The 21,181-nt window shown below is 48.3% G+C and overlaps 1 protein-coding gene across 1 annotated transcript; it reads right to left on the reverse strand.

Annotated features, from left to right (window-relative positions):
* Positions 1–817: 817 nt before the first annotated feature.
* LOC126539341 (uncharacterized) lies at positions 818–2,381 on the reverse strand. Its single transcript, XM_072285665.1, has one exon. The coding sequence runs from the start codon at positions 2,343–2,345 to the stop codon at positions 1,134–1,136; it is 1,212 nt and encodes a 403-aa protein (XP_072141766.1). The 5' UTR covers positions 2,346–2,381; the 3' UTR covers positions 818–1,133.
* Between the last annotated feature and the right edge of the window lie 18,800 nt (positions 2,382–21,181).

Raw genomic sequence — 21,181 nt, forward strand, 5'->3', positions numbered from 1 at the left:
CGACAGGAGTGGTGTCATGCCTAGCAGACGCAACTTGTACTTCCAGTGAACTTTGTGCTCATGCGCTACTCTTTGAGGTCGTCGCTTCGCGCCGTTATCAGGCACTGACCGGCCGATCAGTGGACGCTGGCGCGGTACTACGAATGTAAACTGTAGTGTTCTACGCAGTTAAGTTGGTTTGAAAGTTGGTTTTCCTACAGTGCATTTTCGGCGCTCACGGACGAACCAGTGAGACATAGAAAGTTTCGCTTTAAAAGCGGGCACCTTAGGTGCAGTAGGGGCTAACGTGTCCTGACGTGAGCTCAGACATTTAAGATGCTCCTAGATGGAATGGGCTTCCGTATCTGGAGCCAGTGTAAATAATGGCACATAAACCTGTTCGCTCCTTTTCCCGGACGTACTCACCAATGTGCATGGAGGATCCCTGGCCTAAACGCAATCACAAGCCGCAACAATGCGCCTTATCAGCAGGGAAAGTACGACCACCAACCGCCACCGCCACGACAACGGCCGAGAGAGGCAAAGGAAGCTCTTCGCGCTTTAATATTCACTTAAAGAATTTGTAAAACTTTCTGAATCAACCAGAAGCAAGGATTGTCGGCGAATGAATCATCCTAAGCTGACCGACTGTAATCGGTGTTGTAACGTTACGTCTCCAGGAGATTGAATTTGCTACGGTTTACAACCGTCCGTAGCAAGAGAGCACGAAAAACTAGCTTTTGGCATCGAAAAGTATACTTAAACTGCGAGATGTGTGACACATCAACGCAAATAGCGCGGGCAGTTTGGAAATTTTGGAAGCATGGACTTTCGTGGATTAGGTTCACATGAAGCTTTATTTGTTGTCAAACGAACCAACAGCGCATTATGTTCGGTTTCATAAAATGAAAGCATGGCAGGTGCTGGAAGATGCAGGGTTTATACGAGGCTAGAGTACACGCGTTGATAGACTGTCAGCTTATTATGAGTAATTTGGCATCGCAAGCATAGCATACACACTGTGTTCACAAGACGAGAAAATAAAAAAAGCACATCTTATCACTGGTTTTATTATGGCATTGTCATCTTTATCGTGTTGCTCAGTAGATACACTTTGCTGGGTTTATGTTACAGCCTCCGATTGTCAGACAGACTCAGAACCAGCTCCAAACCCACGTCTCAAAACTCCTGTAGGTAAACGTAACCGTGTAATACATGGTGGTCCACGTTTCGCTGAACCAATGAGTTGTTCTACGCCAGAACGTTGTCGGAGTGTCGTCGATTATGATGACATGGACGACATTACCGTCACCGTCGTCATTAGTATTATCATTGCCCCCAGAAGTGTTCGTATTTGCGGCATCGGCACCAGTGGTCGTGTTGTAGTCGGTGACGTTCAACATCGGTGCCTCCGTCTCGTTCATTGCCAAGTCAGTGTCCAAGCTCGCAAGAGCCGGTCCTTCTGTGGAAGTCTCGTTCACGTCAGCGCCGTTCGTTCCGCCAGGAGAGAGTGTAACTGTTTCTTCCGGCGGCGACACTGTGGGTGGCGGCTGTAGGGAGGTCAGGGGTACGAATCCCGCCGGAAGATTGGAGACCAGGACACCGGTGATGCCGGCCGGGTGAAGCCTGACCGTGGCCGATCCGCCAAAGGCGGCTAGGTCAACCGAGCCTGCGGACTCCACAGCGCTTCCGTTGTTCACAAGAACCTCGTAGTTGCAGACGCCTTCACTGGTGAGCACACAGTTGGTGCCCAAGGTTTCGTCACTGTCCTTGCTCGTCACGTTGAGGTCGCAGAAATCAGACGTGTCGCCCGAGCCAGCGTCGGCTCTAAAACCCACCGAGTATTTCATCGGCACGTTGGACAGCGCGTTAATATGGGAGTCGCCGCATGCGCGAAGGTTGGCTCCTCCGGTCAAAGTAACCTGCAAGTCCAGTGTTAGGGTGTACGGTTTGCCATTGAACTGCGGCTTGTAGACTACCAAGGCTACGGAAGAAGGCACAGGAATTGTCATGGTAGCGTAGTGCTCACACAAAGAAACGACAGGCTCTCCGGATGCATTGGCATTGTTGTAGATGGTAACGGGGCACCCTGGTATATCGGAGTCGTGTACGGCTCTGATGTCATTCGCAAAGACTAGCAAGCCCGAGTCCCGTGGTGCCTCGAAGATGTAGCGGCATTCAACGAGGCTGTCGGTGGAGTTGAGGAACTGTTGGACGTAGAGCTTGACGGTCGAATCTTCTACATAGAAGCGTCCCGAACAGTCACCCATTGTTTCAGATCCATGACACGGCGGTGTAGCAAGAACTAGGCCTAGGAGTAGCAAAAAGCACGAGATGTACCGAGGACGCCTCAACACGTAAGCCATGTTTGCCTGCGTTCCTCGCAAAAATGCTGCCAGCGCAGTGGCTACAGGCACAGATGAGCCGTACGGGGGGTCACGTGGTCGATGCGCCAGTGTACAGGAAAGAGGCTGATACAGAGGGGAGCACAGCTGCGCTCTGGCGGGGTCTGGGTCGCAAACAGCCGTGGCCTCACGGACACGTTGTTGTTCTTTCTTTTTAAATTCTTTTGGTCCCTTACCGCGTCATGCGCCTCTACAAACCTGTGACAAACTGCACAGGCGGTGTCGTGCGGGAACTCGATTTCCCAAAACGTGCACAAATGGACAGAAAATTAAGCAGAAACAAACCGATGTTCGTGTAAGGTGAAGCTTAGTGGCGGGCACGTAAAATTTCCCCATTCGGTAACTTGCAGATCAATCACACTGCCGCATGCAGACGGCACAAGTGTTAGCAGCTTATCTGAATGAGCCACACAAAAATTCAGCAGCAATGGAAATAGTGCGTCGTAGCCAAGGTGAATCGAAAATTCGAAAGAAAAACAAAAACCAAAAGGAAAAATAGAGAAAGAGAAGGACATGGGACGGTGTGGTGTTGGAGCGGGAGGTTAGGAAGCCTTCAGAAGTGTCGTAGGCGGCGTGCGTTTGCCGTTTTAGGAAAGCCGGTCGGCCGGTCAGTGTGCCAGTAACAACTCATGTCTTTTTGTTGCTCGCACTGACCGGCTCTCCGAATACCACAAACGCACGTCGCCTACGACACCTCTGAAGGCTCCTCTCGCTGCCCCAACAACCCTGTGGCGCAGCCAGAAATTTCGTTCGGCGGGGGGCTCACGTTGCAGCTTGGCCTCCTCCTCATAGTTTGTCAAGTGATCCAACAAATGAATAATAACTGCGTTGCCACTGCCAAAGATGCTGCAAACGAATTCTTCAACGCTACGCACTGTCAAGACAAGTAAAATGTGTATTTTTTATAGAATAATATACTCGTATGTCCCAAAAGTTGTGTCCGAAATAACTTATATCAATGCTTCCATGGTTTTTGTCTATTTAATAAGTAACGAAAATATCACCCGAACTTTAGGAGTATATCAGTTTGAAACCAGCAAAGCGGTGCATGCCTCTGATATGAAAAATGTATAGGCCATGAAATGAACAAGTTGAGGACAAATGTTTTAATGAAACTTTGCCAGTCAAGAACCTTGTTTACAATATTGTACATGTGCAACGGCCAGTGAAAATTTTCAATGACGCTGTCATTTGTTCCAATGTATTGCTCAGGAGCAGCTGTCATCGTTCGTGTATTGTGAGTAATTGTACGGAAATTATAGTCGCAAGAGAGCGCACATATAAAAAGCAGGAGTTTTGCAAAATATATGAGGGCGATCGAGCCAAATGAAAGTGAGCCGATGCGAATATATGACAAACGGGGCACTTTATTCAAAAGTAGTCTCCATGAGCATTTAGACGTTTGTCCCACTGACTAACAAGTCGCGTGATTCCCGTCTCATAAAACTCCTTCGGTTGCTGCTTCAAAAAGTCTGTGACTGATTCTTTCACGCCATCGTCCAACACGATTCTGGTTCCCTTGAGCTGTTTTTTCGATTGCCCCAAATTGTGGAAGTCGCAAGGCGACAGGTCTGGGGTATATAGCGGATGTTGCAGTGTTTCCCACTTGAACTTTGCCAGTTTTGTATTAACCACATCAGCGGCGTGGGCACGGGCATTGTCGTGGAGCAATATGACCCCATTCGTCAATTTTCCACGTCGTTTGTTTTTTATTGCGACACGCAGCCGATCCGGCATTTCACCATGTCGGAAACGATTCATAGTCTCTCCAGGTTTAGCAAATTCTACCAGTAATGGCCCCTGATGATCGAAAAAATAAGTCAACAACACCTTTCCGGTGGAAATGACGGCCTTTGCTTTCTTTGGGGGTGGTCAATTCGAATGTTTTCACTGTAGGCTTTGCCATCGTGTTTCAGGCTCGTAGTAGTGGCACCATGATTCCTACCCGGTCAGAATTGCAGACAAGCCGTCACCCTCATTGTGATACCGGATCAGATGAGTCAAGGCAGCGCCGAACTTCAGTTTTCTGGCGGTATATAGCTCAAAATTTTGGACATCCGTTGCGCACACAAGATCCGATAACCGAGATGTTAATGAATTATGGTGTGAACGGAACCGTGTCTGATGTTCACACGCTCTGCCAGTTCGTCGATGCTTATCCTCCGTTCTTGTCTAATCAGCTCATCAACCTTTGCAATTGCGTTGGGGGTGATTGCACGGACGCTTTGGCACGGTCTTGGGTCATTTTTGCAATTTTCACTTCCTTCATTGAACCATTTCCGCCAACGCTTCACAGTGGCCAGTGAAATGCAATGTTCAACGTACACGGCAGCCACAAGGCGACTAATTTCTTTTTGGGAAACGCCTTCAGCTGTTAGAAACCTCACGACACCACGCTGTTCAACTTTTGGAGCGTCCATTATATCACGCAACCATGTTCAATCCAGTGCTTGAGCGCATTAAAGAACATTTATCCTGACACCTGCGTGTCACTTTTGTAAATGAGATGCCTGTGTGCTACGCGCATGCCTCGCAGATAATGAACCGAACCATCATTGCGCGGGCTTGGTTGGTTCACTTTCATTTGACTCGCCCTCGTACATTACAAATGCGAAGATACAATGGAATATACAACTGCGAAGATACAGCTTGATATAGGGTAAAAAAGTGTCACTGGAAACAAAGCTCACTGCACGTATACACAAAGCCTCGCAACAAGATACTTAAATATACGTATAAGTCTCCAATAAGTCTACGTATCTAAGAAAAGTCACGGTATATATTGCGTCAAACAAGGCAAATAAACATGTTGCGCAATCACAGATTCACAGAGCACAGAATCCTAAGGCCCGCCCCACTCCCTCCACTCTCCTTGACGTTTCGCGCGCGAAGGAAGGCGGCACGCTTTCTCCCCGCTTTTCGCCTTTGCGCACACAAGACTGAGCCAGCATCGTCGGCTCACCCATGCCAACACCCCCCCCCCCCCCCCCCCCCCTACGCTTTCACTCAGCCATACAGCATGCGGCGCGCGGTCACGACGTTATCGCCCTTGGACTTTATACGGAACATGAGGGCGACGACGACGACGGCAGGAATGCGCCTGGAGTGTCCACATAGTTGCTATCGCAATAATATAATAAGGGTATACAGCAACTGAGGCGTCCCGTGGCCCATTACTTTCCGCAAAAGAAGTAACAAAATCGAACTTTCACTATGTGACAATTCGCTGCGCCGCAACAATCTCTTTTTTTTTTCGGGGGGGGGGGGGGGGGGGTGAGGGCACCGAGATATATAAAAAAAAAAGCCGAAGGAAAGCATGTTGGCCACAATTGAATGCCTACTTTGGGCACCTAATGTGGCTGCAGAAGGAATATTGAAGAAAAAGTGAGACGCTTGGTCCACAGAGAAACATACGCATAATGATCGGTTTCCTACACCGGCGAGACAAGACTTTCCGGAAAGGTTGCGCTCAAGCGAACGCGTTGCAATCTGTGGAGCTCCCAGAGTGATGGCGGCGAGCGACCATTGTTTTCTTTTCTCGTATGCTAGCCAGAAGGCGTCCAGAACTCTGCCAGGCGAAAGTCCACTCGGCCAGAGAAAAAAGAACGCGCACCGAAGTGCGCCGCGCGGTGGTCGGGGCAACACGAGAAAAACGCACGCGCTCTGGCTGGCTGGCAGCCCGCCGGTAGCGAAAACAAGAAAACTGAAGAGGCTTAATGTTTCCTCTCGAATAAAAGTCAAAGTAGAAAAATAAATAAGAACGTAGTTACCTTTATTGCATTTAGTGTCTTAACATGGATGCTTTGGCGTAGGTGAAAAAAACGTTGATATTTTTTTTTCTGTGACATTAAATTATGGGGCTTTACGTGCCAAAACTACGTTCTGATTATGTGCATGCCGTAGTGGAGGACTCCGGAAATTTCGACCACCTGGGGTTCTTTAACGTGCACCTAAATCTAAGTACACGGGTGTTTTCGCATTTCGCCTCCATCTAAATGCGGCCGCCGTGGCCGGGATACGATCCCGCGACCTCGTGCTCAGCAGCTCAGCACCATAGCCTTTTTTTCTGTGACATGACAGCACAAATAAGGCACCACTACCTTCGTCTCATCGGACCTCGCTGCGTGCTTTGTCAACTCGTGTGATGGTGTGTTGATTTGGCTTGTCTCGTTGTATGTTCTGATATACGACTTTAGAAACGTCAATGCACCTCCAGCGCCACATGTTTATAAAAATATTAAACCCACAAAGTTCTGGAATTGAAATACTAAAGCATGACTTTAGAAATATCAATGCACCTTTCGCATCAAAAGTTTATGAGAACTTTATTCCCATAAAGTTTCGGAATTGACATGATGCGCTCCGTAGATTCCGCGGCCTGCACGAGATGCCGCGACGAGCCCGCTCGCCATCAAAACGCCCTTGAAACTTCGTGCTCGGATGGGGTTCCTTGCGTTATGTGACTTCAGGTACATGGGCGTTGCCGCGAAATCCAGCCCGAGTTCGCAATGTAAGCGCTGAGATGTCTTTTCGAGCGTAAAAAAGACATTCTAGACAAAATCCAGAATGATTTCCGGCGCCGGGGTTGTTTTGGTCGGCGGTGTATGACAGCACGAAAAAAATTCGGAGGGGGGGGGGGGGGCTGAAGCCCCATAAGCCCCCCCCCCCTGGCTACGCCCCTCCAACACCCCACCATTCTATGTCCTTCTCTTTTTCCTTTTCTTCTTTCTGCCGCCTTCCCACTCTCTCGCTCTTGTCCTCTCGTCTTAGAAACCACCCGTAGAGCCGTCAAGCTACATCACTAATTCTCTTTTCAGTATCCCCCGGTCAGCCGCCACCGACAACGACCGCACGTGACGTCACTCCACTGCCGAAGATGACGAGGCCGCCTTTGACGAACACAGGTCCTCCTATCGAAACGTTGGCCAGCATTTCTGAGGGACCTCATGCCTGTTTTATAACCTTTACACCACGTGTACTAATCTATCTGTCAGCCCCCCATTTTGATTTCAGTAGTGGAACCCACCACCCCGTTTCAAAGAAAACCCTCATTCCATCCACCCACCCACCCATCCATGCATCCATCCATCCATCCATCCATGCATGCATCCATCCATCCATCCATCCATCCATCCATCCATCCATCCATCCATCCATCCATCCATCCATCCATCCATCCATCCATCCATCCATCCATCCATCGCCCGCCCGCCCTTCCAGCGTCAGCGTTGTTCCTGCCCTCCTCCACATCTATTCTCACATTTTAAGAGTAAGTTTGTGTGCAGTTATGCGATGCTCGGTCGATAATTGTAACCGGTTATTAGCATGTGCTCGCGGTTAACGCGATACAGTGCTGTTGATCCTATCACGTGCTCTAAGGCTGGAACAAATTTATACGGTGTAGGGATTGGAGCGGTCGTAGTTGTCGGGAGGACCTTGGGACGACAGGGCTAGGCGAGCAGGGTTTATTTGCAGGATTTACATTTAAAACAAGACATATATCGTCAGTCTAGCGTGACTCCCATATGGAGCCCGCAAGACGACGCATACAGCAAACAGCTTACGAGTACACAGCTCACGAGTACATTTCTAGCATGACAACGAGCACACAGCTCACTACGACGAGCACGACAACGAGCACGACAACGAGCACTCTCTAGCAGCCGACAATCGCTGCTTATAAGCTCTCGTCTCCCCCTTGATTCCAAGCGAACGGAAACGTTCGTCCAGTCATCGTTCGACGTCACCGTTCGACGTCAGCGAAGATGACCCGCCCTTTTGGAGGAGGCGGGCCCACATACTCGTGTTGCACACACACACATGTGTAAAGGTCCGGAGCCGACGTCAGGGGGGGCTTCGTAGAACTCTGCTCCGTCAAGGGTGGCGCTGGCGGGTAGCACATTCCTGAGCTGACCCCGCGCCACGTGGCTGCCGGTTATTCGCAGTTCTCTGAAGTGCGCCCCGCCCGGTTGGTTGGCTGAAATAGCTGCAGCGGGCTGAAATAGCTGGCACGTTGTCACCCCGTACAGCCATTCCTAACAACGGCTAGTGGCTGTCCGTGCAATTTATGAACATTGCCCTGAGTGAACACGGAATCCCTTGTAATCCCTTAAATCCCTTACCGAAATGTGCATCACATATGATACGAAAAAACTTTTCTAGCATGATAGACTCGTACAGAAACAAAATCCTACATATTTAGTCGGAATCTATGACCTCTAGAGCAATGAAATACATTGCGACTGTAGCTTGTAAATTGTATTTTTTCATTTAAAAATATATGGCGGTAGCTCGTCACATAACAGGCAAAAAATATGTAAACTGTTGTTTTTTTTACCCCACATTTTATACGCTTCAAATCAGCGCATAAGAATACCAGCGTGTTTGTTTACTGCTGCGAACTGTGTGGGCAAAGTAATGGAGAGGATGGTCCTAGGACGCCTTGAATAGTACTTGGAGTACCACAACACCTACCCAGATGCCATGGCGGGCTTCCGACGTGGTCCATCATCGATCGATAACGTCGTCGACCTGGTCACCTACACTCAGCATGAGAAATGCCGTAAGCGTCTCTGCGCTTCTTCATTCCTCGACGTTAAAGGGGCGTATGACAACGTTACGCATGAAGCCATCCTCTCTGCTCTCACAGACGTAGGAGTGGGTGGTCGGATGTTTCAATGGATACGGAGCTATCTCTCCATGCGATCCTTTTTTGTAAGCACCGAGGAAGGACATACTTGTCTACATTATAGCTACCGTGGCGTCCCCCAGGGCGGTGTATTTAGCCCTGAGTTATTTAATCTAACACTAATTGCTCTCCTTTAGCACGTGCCAACCACAGTCAGGCTATCAATGTACGCAGATGACATCTGCATATGGACGTCTGCAGTAACACGCCTACAGTTGCGAGCGAGAATTCAGAGCCGCCACACAAACCGCTATTTACCTGCGTAATCGAGGCCTGGAAATTTACTTGGAGAAATGCGCACTAGTGCCATTTACGTGCAAACCCATGGCAAACTACAGCGTAATGATAAATGGCCAATACGACGGGTCCGATCGTACAAATTTCTAGGTGTCATAATCGACAGGGACTTGTCATGGAGCCCTCACGTATCATACGTGAAAAAACGGTTGACAGGCATCTGCCACCTGTTCAAGTTTTTCGCTGACAAGACCTGGGGAATGTCGACAAGTGCCATGTTACAACTGTACAGGGTGCTTTTTCTAGGATTTCTGCGATACAGCTTGCCAGCAATAATCAACACAGGTAAAACGAATCTACGCACAATACAAAGTCTTCAGACTCAAGTGCTCCGGATCTGTCTAGGCCTGCCTCAGAGTGCTTTAACAGTGGCTACGATAGCAATCGATAGAGACCACCTTGTCAAAACCCACAATGAAATTGAAGTACTCAGCGCCCATATAAGGCATCTAGCCAGGACTCCTCGTCACCACTTAGCCTCTCTACCAGCGGACAGACCACACACATCCTTCAGCCAAACGATAACCGCATATGATGAATCAATGCCAGCTTGTTTCACTCCGGCTGCGAGGCCTTCGATTCCTCCATGGTGCCTCGCTCAGTCAAAAATCAACCTCACAATACCTTGTATCTCGAAAAAAGCTGATCTATCATCACCAGCCCTTACACAGCTCACGCTATATTTGTACGAGAACTACCGCGACTCTACGCATATTTACACTGATGGATCTGTTCTTCCAAGCAGCTCCGCGGCGGCAATCGTCATACCAGCGAAAGCTACAACAATCAAATTTAAGACGAGCCACGCGACAACATCGACGGCAGCAGAGCTCGCAGCGCTCTTTACTGCCCTTCATCGCATTGGTGATGAACCGCCACACAAGTGGACGATATTCTGCGATTCGAAGGCGGCGCTGCAGTCTCTGCGGTCACCTTTACGACGCGGACCGCACGAACAACTAATATTCCATATTATAGAGACGTTACAACATGTAAGTGATGTAGGCCATGAAATAACCTTCCAATGGCTTCCAAGTCACTGCGGGAGTATCGGCAATGAACGGGCGGATCAAGCTGCCCGCTCAGCCCATACTATAGTATGGGCACCACGTCCCAATTCCTCTTTCTAGAACTGACGCAGCACGGAAGCTCCGCCTACTTGCTCGGCAGTGCACCGCGTCGCAATGGAATAAGACACATTTAAGAAATAGACTGTACTCACTTGATCCCACATTAAGTCTTCGAGCGCCATCACAGCTTCGCCGTAGAGACGCCACGCTTCTATATCGACTTTGGTTGGGCGTTGCTTTTACCAAAGCCTATGCATTCCACATAGGGATGACCGACACCGCAACCTGTGACCACTGCGGACACGAAGAATCAATTGACCGTATTCTGTGCGTCTGCCCGCAGTACAGTCCACAGCGGGAATGCCTTCGACACGAACTTGACCAGTTGCACGACCAACCGCTATCAGAAAAAAGAATTTTAGACCATCGAAAGGACCTACCGTCACAGAAGAAGGCCGTGCAAGCACTATTGCGCTCTTTGCGATCTACCGGCCTGTGTGAACGACTTTAACTGTGTATGTGTGCCTCCGTGTGTGCGTATTTTTTTTAACGTTTTCCTCTCTGTCCTCCTTATAACCCCTATCTCCCACCCCCAGTGTAGGGTAGCAAACCGGAGACCGATATCTGGTTGACCTCCCTGCCTTTCCTCTCTCTCTCTCTCTCTCTCTCTCTCTCTCTCTCTCTCTCTCTCTCTTGTTTACTGCTTATTAGTCCACTGCAATGTTTTATTGACATTCAGGTCGTTCCGTGAGGCAGGCATTCTTTGCCGTATTATAGTCTTTTTCTTTAGCTGGAACCAAATTATTAAAAATTGCCTGTGGCAGATACAATTCTAATCCTTGATCTAAATTGGTCGATGAGGCGGCCATTACTCCTACTAGAAATCAAAATACTTAATTGAGTAGTAATTAACAGAATTACGCTAATTAACTAACCTTTTGAGTATCTTACGGCATACATTTCAATCTACGAAGTGTAGCTAGTGTACATGCGAAGCATATCGACTTGGAACAAACTCTGAGATATGTGCCGTCAAACTTGCAGTAAGAATTCACTGTTATTCCACTTCCCTATTAAAGAAAACGCTGTTTTATGCAATGAATCACAGATGCAACTGGAACGCCAATGCGTTTCGCCGTAAACTTCGAAAGTTAACATCTCGAAGCCGGCGTAGTCTTGAGCTTTCGTTCCAAGTCGATATGCCCTGCATACTCACTAGCTACAATTCGTAGATTGAAATATGTGCCGTAAAGCAATTAATTAAAATGTTAATTCGCGTAATTATGTTAAGTTTTCAACTAAGCATTTCGTTCTCGTAGAAGCAACGGCCGCCTCAACGGGTAATTTAGATCAAGGGTTAGAATTGTGATATCTGCCACAGGCATTTTTTTTAATTGGTGCAGCTAAAAAAAAAGAATTGCAGCCGATACAACGGCACTCATATGCAACGAAGCGTTGTGCGAGTGCATAAAGAGTCGAAACGAGTACACGTACGGACGCACGCACGCGGCACAAGCACAAGCGCCCACAAATTATACCTAGCCTTTTGTTAAGCGGAGAGTGGAGTTCAGCGTTTGTGCGGGCGGCTGCATGTAGGAGTCACGCGGGGTGGTAAAAAAAGACGCGTGGTTCGACACCAAGACGGCGGCGCCGCGGTTTACGAAGAGCGCGTAAGTGAGCTGACTGTGAGTCGGGGCTTCCACCGGTCGGTTCGCAGAAGCAGTGCCGTGGCTTGGAAGTCAACCCCTAGCTGCTGAACCGCACCATGCCGAGACATTCCGCAAACGGGCCAGATGCCCCAACGGGGCGTGGAAGTGTTTTCTTCGGGGAAGTGTGTCTTGCGAGGTCGTGAGACAAGAGACTCGTTGCACTGCAGAGGATTTGTGGCAACGGCCTTGACGTATTGGAACTCCGGATAGTCACTCTGGAGCCCCGTTGTGTGAACACTGCGCTCACCGCAGTGTGATGGACGAACGATGGGGCGCGGGGGATATGTTGGGTATGCTTTTAGGTACGCGCAGGGCCGTTGGACGGGGATTGGGGTGGAGATTCGGCTAAGAGAAAGAAGACCGAAATTCTAACTTTGGACTCGTAGTTTTATGTTCGCGGTGTAATTAGTTTCCATTCAATCGCTTGCCTATTCTACCTAAATAAACAGTTAATCACTTTGCAATCAGCTTCACAGACTTGCCTACTGCAATGTGGCTTCACGACATCCACAACTTCAAGTGTCCCTCACTGACGCCGAGGCGAACATCAAGTCGGTGTCGCCGCCTACTGGCGAGTACGACGGACGCCTTCAACGCATCACGGTGTCAGCGGCAGCATGCGCGTACTAACGAATTCGAATCCATTCTAGATAGAAGCCTTTACTTCCTCATTGCCGCAGATACGGCTATCTGGTTCTTTTCATTCCCCGGTGGGGCCTGCGCCGCCGCGGGTGGACGGATGCTATGAGCGTCACCTTTGGTGGGTTGCGCCACCGAGTCTTGTTATTTTGCCTACCTATATTAAAAGAAGAAAAGCGCGAAGGATTTCCGTCAGCAAATTTCCTGAACCCCTATTGGGAACTATCTTGTTGTACGCCTCCGGTTCTTTGCCCGTCTGCTTACTTTTCTTGCACCAAACTTCTAGTCGCTTCTTACTAATCTCTAACACCTACACGTTTACTTTCTCCCCTGCTCTCGCTGTACCGAAGGGCTTCAAGGACGCCAGAATAGCCTAAACCGACAGCTGGCTCGGTTTCGCATTCTACACATTCTAACAAGTTGGCGGTTTCCTTTCTTGGCGTTCATTACATAGCGAGGCCTCGAATCCGGCAACGTTGATGCCGTCAGGCAGCGTGCGTGGGTTTATTAACCAGTTGCCTTCATCCAAAAAGGTATCGTGTACGTGACGCCTGCAATAAGAAAGAATGTCCCGCATCCGCCGACAAGACAGAGAGGGGTGGTGCTGGCGAACACTCCCAGGTTTACCTCTACTTGATAAACATAAATACCCGAGAAAGTCGACGGCGCCGCGGCAGCATCATTGCCCGCGTAACGCGAAGACGTGGTTCGTGCCCCACCTGCGGCCAAGGTTTGCTTGCTTTTACAGCGAAGCTGCCTACGGCTACCCTCCGGAAAAATCGTGGCGGCGAACAGAAAACGTCTTGCGACAAAGCCAACTTTATCGCGAATGTTCTGTAGCTCTCAATATAATGTAGGTATCTTGGAAAAAATCATACTGAAATTGGCCACTAAAACGACTCTGTCATTACGCCGAGTTTCATTTACTCGTCATAATTAGTTCACAGCGAAGTTGTAAACGTTACAGAATTCGCGTCTGCAGTCAATACATGGGCTTCTACGGGAGGGAAACAAACAGCCCCATGTTTGTAACACACACACACACACACACACACACACACACACACACACACACACACACACACACACACACACACACACACACACACACACACACACACACACACACACACACACACACACACACACACACACACACACACACACACACACACACACACACACACACACACACACACACACACACACACACACACATAGCTGCGTCGATACACAGCTTCGCTGCTCGTGCGCATCTGATATTTCTTTCCATTTCGCATAAATGGCACATACATAATTATATGCATAGTTGCATACCAACGAACTCTATCCCAACATAATTTACACCACCATAGCATCTTCACTGGTCAACCACCTTCACAGGGTGGAATGACTCAATTTTTTTTTCATCCAGTTTCCATCATTTATAATTTCTTCAATTCATTAATAAGTATACACGTAATTTCCACTGTGATGATTTCCCTGTGCTGTGTCTGTCGGCTTCTTACGATACGACCCCCGGATATATAGGTGACAAAAATGTGTCACAGTGCGAAGCTATATCAGAGCCACGTAAATCACCGCTTCGTCCCGGAAAACAATGGATGCGCATCCTCGTCGTCTTTGGCGTCACTGCGACGTATGTGCAGTTGCACAGCACAGGGAGGCCTCGCAACGATCGCTCGGCGGTCACCATGTTCCGGCACTTCGAAACACACGTCAGGCACAAAAAAATGTCACTGCCTGCCTGAGAACCAGCTGCGACTCTGCGATGACACGAATGCTGGTCTGACAGTATGCTCGCGGCCCAGAGGAACAGAACGAGCGGAACAAAGCGACGCTGTCGACCTTGCCACACACACTATGCTCGCTTGTTTCGACGCGGTGAAAACATGCACGCACGCTTCCACAGAGCTCAGACCACTGGCGTGTGGAATGGGCCGACGTCAGATCCGTCGATAACGAAATACCACAATAGCCCAACTGTATCCGCTTGTCTACATTTCACCAGGCTGTCTGTATACGTACGTTTGACAAGAAAATTTTGCAAAAAAAAAAAAAAGAAAGTGTTTCGGGTGAAGTCGGAGAACGGGGGAAGTAGATGGTTCTCTCTTCATGCTTCATGACCGCCATTGCAGGTAGACCAAGGTATACGTAGACTGGTAGCGTAGCTTGCATAGCCCAGATGTCTAGAAAATGACGTGTTACAACCGTCGCCATATGTGTGTTGGGGGACAACTTATTCTGTCAAAAGAAAACAAAAATATGGCATCGGAATCGGCAAGTGGAGGCGACGTCGTGACCTTACGTTGCTTCGCGCGAATGTTTAAAATTCTTTAAGGTTCGCCATTTTGAGCACTATGCGAACAGTTTTCTTTCCTGAGCTTGCAGCTCGCCTCAGCTTACCGTGCCAGCGCGTCCTTAAAATATAGGGATGACCTATGTGTCTAAAGTGAACATAATTAAGCTGGTAATGACTGCAATTGCTTCTGTACGTTTCTTAGAAACGTGGGGAAATAGGATGGCAATGAATGACAGTGCCAGAGAGGTTTAAAAAGCCACTTCACTTTCATTCGCATAGAATCGTGCGTCCACTATACATGACCGAATAAAAAATTATGTTTCAATGAAGGAAAAGTAGTATGGTTAACGCAGAATCACAACATAGCGATGCGTCCGGAACCTATTCACACGATCATTGAAGCACTCAATTCTGCGCAACACGATGTTTTCACACTCAACGTTTATAAGACAAGGCAGCGTTGCTGCATGTTATCATTTAAAAAGCATTTCAACCTACCACTTTTGTTGCCTGTAGTGCGCTCGGAGCTTGCTTTAGTTGCACAGTGCACAAACAAACCGTTACGTATCTTCGCGCTCCGCTTTAATCGTCACCGCGTGACACACCACGTCGCATGGAGCACTGTAACGAACACCTTGCAGTCGCACTTTACTTTGCCAATGAATGAGGTGCGCTAGGTCAGGCGAAATTTGAAGTGAAGCGCACGCTACGCCTAGAACAAATCCGCAAGGAAATGAACGAACTCGGACCAAACCACGGCGCTCAAATGAGCGACGTAACTCCGCACGACACAAAAGCCGTGCACGGGCTTCCACAAGGCCGGCTATCTCTTTTACCAGAAGCCCTGTTTCGTAGCAGTTACCAGCTAATAAATTGTAAAATAGAAAAAAAAGCACATTTGTCTTTTTATGACGCCAAAATAATCCCAGAATGAAGTGCTACTTAATTTGGCAGTATACTGATTAAGCTTGTCGAATTTTTTCCCCTCAGTTTCCCTTTCTTTTTAATAGCCACTGTGCTACCATGGAGGGTTGACAGGAAGGGGCATAATACACCTCTGCAGTAGCACGAATCCGTACTACACTTCTACTGAAGCCTCCATGACTTTAAACATATATAGGAAGAAGTCCGAGGCTTATAGAAGCGCGAGCTCTTAACACTCCAAGCGTGTGCCCGTCTTTATAGATACGGAGGGCATTTTTCAACCTTGTCAAGAAGCAAGCCTTTTCATTTTACAAGCGCTGGCTACTTTATAGATCTCTGCTTATGCGGTTCAATTCTATAATGTTATTTTGTCCACAAATGATATCTTGCCGGCGTGGCGCTTTATTGAAGCGCTCAGTCAAGGCGTGGATGTCGTCCTGCAGGTAAGGACAGCCTCTGTCTGATACTATATACAAGTTATTTCATCCAGCGTGTCTTAAAACTGTTCCTACAGCGATAATTTACTACCGAAGCCAGTGTGCCATCAAACGACAGACGCACACAATAGCAGAACATCAACATGTAGTACCACCAGTCAGGGCTTGTAGCACGTGCCCCATAAGACAAACACCAAAATAGGCAAAGAATAATGGAATTGCTACTTAAGGCGAAAACACCAAGCAGCGCTTATGCAGGCAACAATGAACGCCGCGTCGTCAGCTTACAGCGAAGTTGAACAAACTGAGGATTATGCAAACGCACGCGTGGGTTCCAAGTGCACTTTCTAATTTCATAATGCAGGTATTCATTAAAAACGAATCTTTTCTTTTTTTTTCGCATAGCCCGTGTTTGATCATTTTCGTCGCAACCGGTCACAACCGATAACAAAAACTTCAAAAATGTTTCAAACGTACACGATATCGCTCTACAAAACGCATCGAACAAACGACCAGCAAATTTTTGAGAACGTCTATCTTAGAATGAAATATGGCGAGGGCAATTTCCGTCAGCGCGTCAACATGAGACTGTAGCGCAGTAATAATTATAGGCAGCTGTACCCTGCATTCGTCAAACCATTAATAAAATTACCAACAAAAAAGGAAAGAAAGTGCTAACAGCATGGAGCCCTCTTAGCATAGCCCTCTTAGCATAGCAACTGTATACGATAAACAGAGCGTTAATTAGCTGCATAGCAACGTGCAAGACGCTTACCTCGTGCCTCTCTGAAGCGGCTCGGCTGGTTCTGCCAGCGTGTAGTTGAACCACAAAGCTCACTTCATAATGTATTCGCGAAGCTGTCCAAGTTGAGGCTGGCGCTAGAGTTGAAAAAAAATCATGGAAAGCAGGCGAGCATAGGCGCACATAAGCAGAGCAGCGGAAGAGCCAGCTACATCGTAAATGAGGCGCCAGCGACCAAGATGGTATCGCCAAAACAGTCCGGTAAAGCAGCAGACGAACCGGCAGCAAAGAATCGCTGCCAAAGCGATAACATCAGCGGAAACGTCTCCCGTCAACGAACGAAGCAAGCAAGTGCAAGAAATGATACAAGACAGTTAAAAAAGAAATAAGACCGCAAATTACTATTTTCCCCCGTATAATAACGTCCTACTAATGTTACGCAACGTTTATATATACGGCAGTTATACGTACCTTGCTAAAGATTGTTTAACTTTTGTACACCAACCGCGAAATTGGCAACACTGTCTATATATATATATATATATATAAAACTTGCGGCGAATGCTATGCGCGAAGGCGAGCTTTCCGGTTCTTCTTCCCCCGCAGGATCGGCGCCGCCGCTGCGAGCGCCATCTGGTGGTGCTGTAAGCAACTCAGCGGCGCGCGCTTCCCCCTGTGATTTTTTGTCCGCGGACAGGACAAATGCCTTGGTGGGTACAAAGCTTCGCTGTAAAAATCCATGGAGTTTCTCACTATATTACCTAGAGGGTAATCTGGCGCAGTTGTATCCATGGGAATGTCGGTATATGGTGAGTTCGGATTGGCATTGTTCTCGGAGTCAAGACTGGAAGACGCGCCTTGCTAGCACGGTTCCGCCTGTCACAATAATTCATTTCCTATTAAAACAGCGCACAAAGACCTGTTTTAGCTATATTATTACACAAAAAACGTCTCGTTTCATTATGAGGACTTGTGATTGGATGTAAGATTATATAAAACGTAAGAGGTATCAGCGGGCCGCTAAAGTTGGAGAAAAGACTACACGATTCGCGCTCGCTTTGGAACAGTTTGTCGTCTGCTCTTGCTTTTCTTCGCTTGATTATGCATTGTAGGTGAGTAAACTTTATTGAAAAATGTGATATTGGTGAATGAAAACCGTTTATGATCTTAAGAACGCATTATCTGTGTAGCCATATCCACGTTATCCACACGCGTGTAGCAATACGAAGCCTTGAAGGAAAAATAAAGATTAGGAGCGAGCGTCACGTGATTCTGCTAGCCTCGGCAAGCCAACCTCCTCTGAAGCCGCAATATTGGGGGCGAGGACTTACGGAGTCGCCATCTGTCGGAAGCGCCTCCCTTGCGTAGTATGAGGGGATCACGCGGCGCGCTCCTCATAGGTTTGGCTTACGGCGCTCAATAAAAACACCACGCGGCAGCCCTCCTGGACATTTCTGTAAGTACTCTCAAAACGAGGGAAGTTTTTTACTGTCAAATAATCTTGGGCAAACTGAAAGCATATAATCGTTTACAGACGCTATCTCTTTACCGAATATGTACAGCGAGTACCACTGCGCGCGGTCGCCGCGATGGAGTCTCCCGAACCGGCTTCTTGCGTGAAAGGTAAACAAACGCTGAGTAAACTATGTGAAATATGTTGCTATAATAGGCTGTCCGTATAACCGAATGGAGAACATTATAATGAAGCCTCAACGCAGCGATTCCACGGGTTCGCAGTCTCGTCTGTATGCATGTCGGCGCACAATGTTTTGCTTTCGCTGCGGGCGCGTTTTCATACCGTGCCGCGAGCTTGAGGCCGCAGAATATGAGCATTTGACAGTACACAAGCAACCATTGCTGTGTGGACGCTATCAGAGCTGTTCAAAAATAATTTCGTTAGAAATTTCGACGTCTACGGCGACTGTGCACGATGCGCCGTCGCGACGATTCAATATTTTTTTCTTGTACGTTTCAATATTATTTCTCAAGTCGCGTCGCACTGCATGTTTATCGATCTCAGCGTGCGATTTCCCGCTGCTTCTTTTTCGTACTCCACTACATTAATTTATAACACAAACATGACCATGTGTCACGCCTTTTTCTAATGTGCTTCTTACCACTCCCTTTCCATTCCAGTTACCTTCCCAGAATCTAGCATGGATAGCAGAATCTAGCAGGCAGCGGGCGAGCGTCTCAGTGCGCGTTTTCTGCTTTTACCGAACATAGCAGTCCCGAGGCCGCAGCAGTAATCTTCCGCGCGTCTGTGCTTGCTGCGTGCCCGAGTTCTAGCCGATGGCTGTTTGCCGGTTCTAGCAGATACCCAAAGTGGGAAAACCTCACCACTTAATCAGAACCACAGCGCAGGCGGGACTTTCAACTTTCGTTTTCAGTTCGCTTCGGTGCTTCCGATGCAGCCGCCGCGGCCGCTGTGTCTACATGATCCCTCATGCCACTTCACGCCGACGGTGGCGCCAGCTTTTCCAGTGGCGTAGTGTTCCTGTATATGCTCCCGCATATACAGGAACACTACAGTGGCGAAGCTCGCCCCCGTGAGACACCCTATGGAAGCCGCCCCTCCCGCTCAACGGGGCCTTGTGCGCGGATACCTTTTGAGTAGGAAGTACAACGCGTGGGCTTCCGCTGCCACGGGCGTCGTTCACTTCAAATGCGTTGCCCTGAAACGTGGGGAATGACTGGGGAGTCAGACCCATGAAGACATAGTTTTCAAAGCATCACTTGCGCTTACCACTGCAGTTAGTTGGCGCTATCACCTCGAAACCCGTCCAGAGTATGCCGGCTTGAGCGTGGTCTATGGTTTCGTCAAATCAGCTGTTGTGTACCTGAAACCCTGGCACGTATTTTCTTGCTGTTCCGCTGTCTAGCACCTAGTTATATAGGATGAGACGAGATCTTTCGTGGGATAGTTATTTGTATAGTGTTTGCTTAGTAAAATGTTCTGTTGAGGGTCTTTGTGAAATAAATAGCTTACCCTGCATGTACTCTAAACGCCCAAGTCGTCGCCTTTCCAAGATTTACGTGCACTACTTTGCAGGATTGTGTGGTCACATCCTTACGCCGTAGAGATGCGCCTATTAAGTTCTCGCCGGTCTGTTGAGAGGCACAACGACAGCGTCGACCGGGACCGTCTGTGATAGCAGTGGGCCGGCTCGGCCTCAAGTATGCTCGGGGTCCCCGGCTCGCCAGTCCACCGTTCGGCAAAAGATGGGACGAATTTTTTTCATGCGGAAAAGCAGTCGCTGCGGACTCTGGACGCTCGCTTGAGCTCCTGCACATGTTTGCAGGCGCGAAAGACATCATATTGTTTCCCAGAAGATGCCCCCAAACTCGACGAATTGCCCTCGAAAGGGTGACTTGGTTGCCTTCACACGTTTGCAGGGCAAAACGTTTTCTCGTTTCCCTGAAACCGCCCCGAAACGCGACCAGTCGTCCTTTAGGGGGTCGTCGCTGATTGTTGGGCAAAATGCCGACGCCTTCGTTCTTCGTTGCTGCATTGGCGCCTGCCTGCTGCTTGCTTAAGCGGCGAGCCGCGTGGTGGTTTGGTGCTTTACCTGACTGACATAACACAGGCTCGACCGCTTTACACACTTGAATTCCTTCACTCAACCTCGGCGTGCGTTTGCCACGCCGACTATGTGCGCATATTTCAATACCCCCGCAGCAGATGCAACTAAAGCGAGCAGACTGAAGCTACCGCTTGCCTATCACTTAAGACAGAGTTTCTCACCATATTATATGTTATAGTGAGAAACTCTATGACATAAGAGGAAGCTTAGCTCGGGTGCTCCTATATAAATACATGCAAAAGGAGAATTCGTTTCTTTCGGCAACCACTGCACCAAATTTGGCCAGATTTTTTTGCATTTAAAAGAAAATCTAGTGACTGTTGGTCTCGAATTTTTTATCTAGGTCGTCAATTTTTTTAATTAAAAATCGGCAATAGTCGCACATTTTCAGAAAACGAAACATGA

This window comes from Dermacentor andersoni, chromosome 11, assembly GCF_023375885.2.
Source record: "Dermacentor andersoni chromosome 11, qqDerAnde1_hic_scaffold, whole genome shotgun sequence".
Classification (NCBI taxonomy): domain Eukaryota; kingdom Metazoa; phylum Arthropoda; class Arachnida; order Ixodida; family Ixodidae; genus Dermacentor; species Dermacentor andersoni.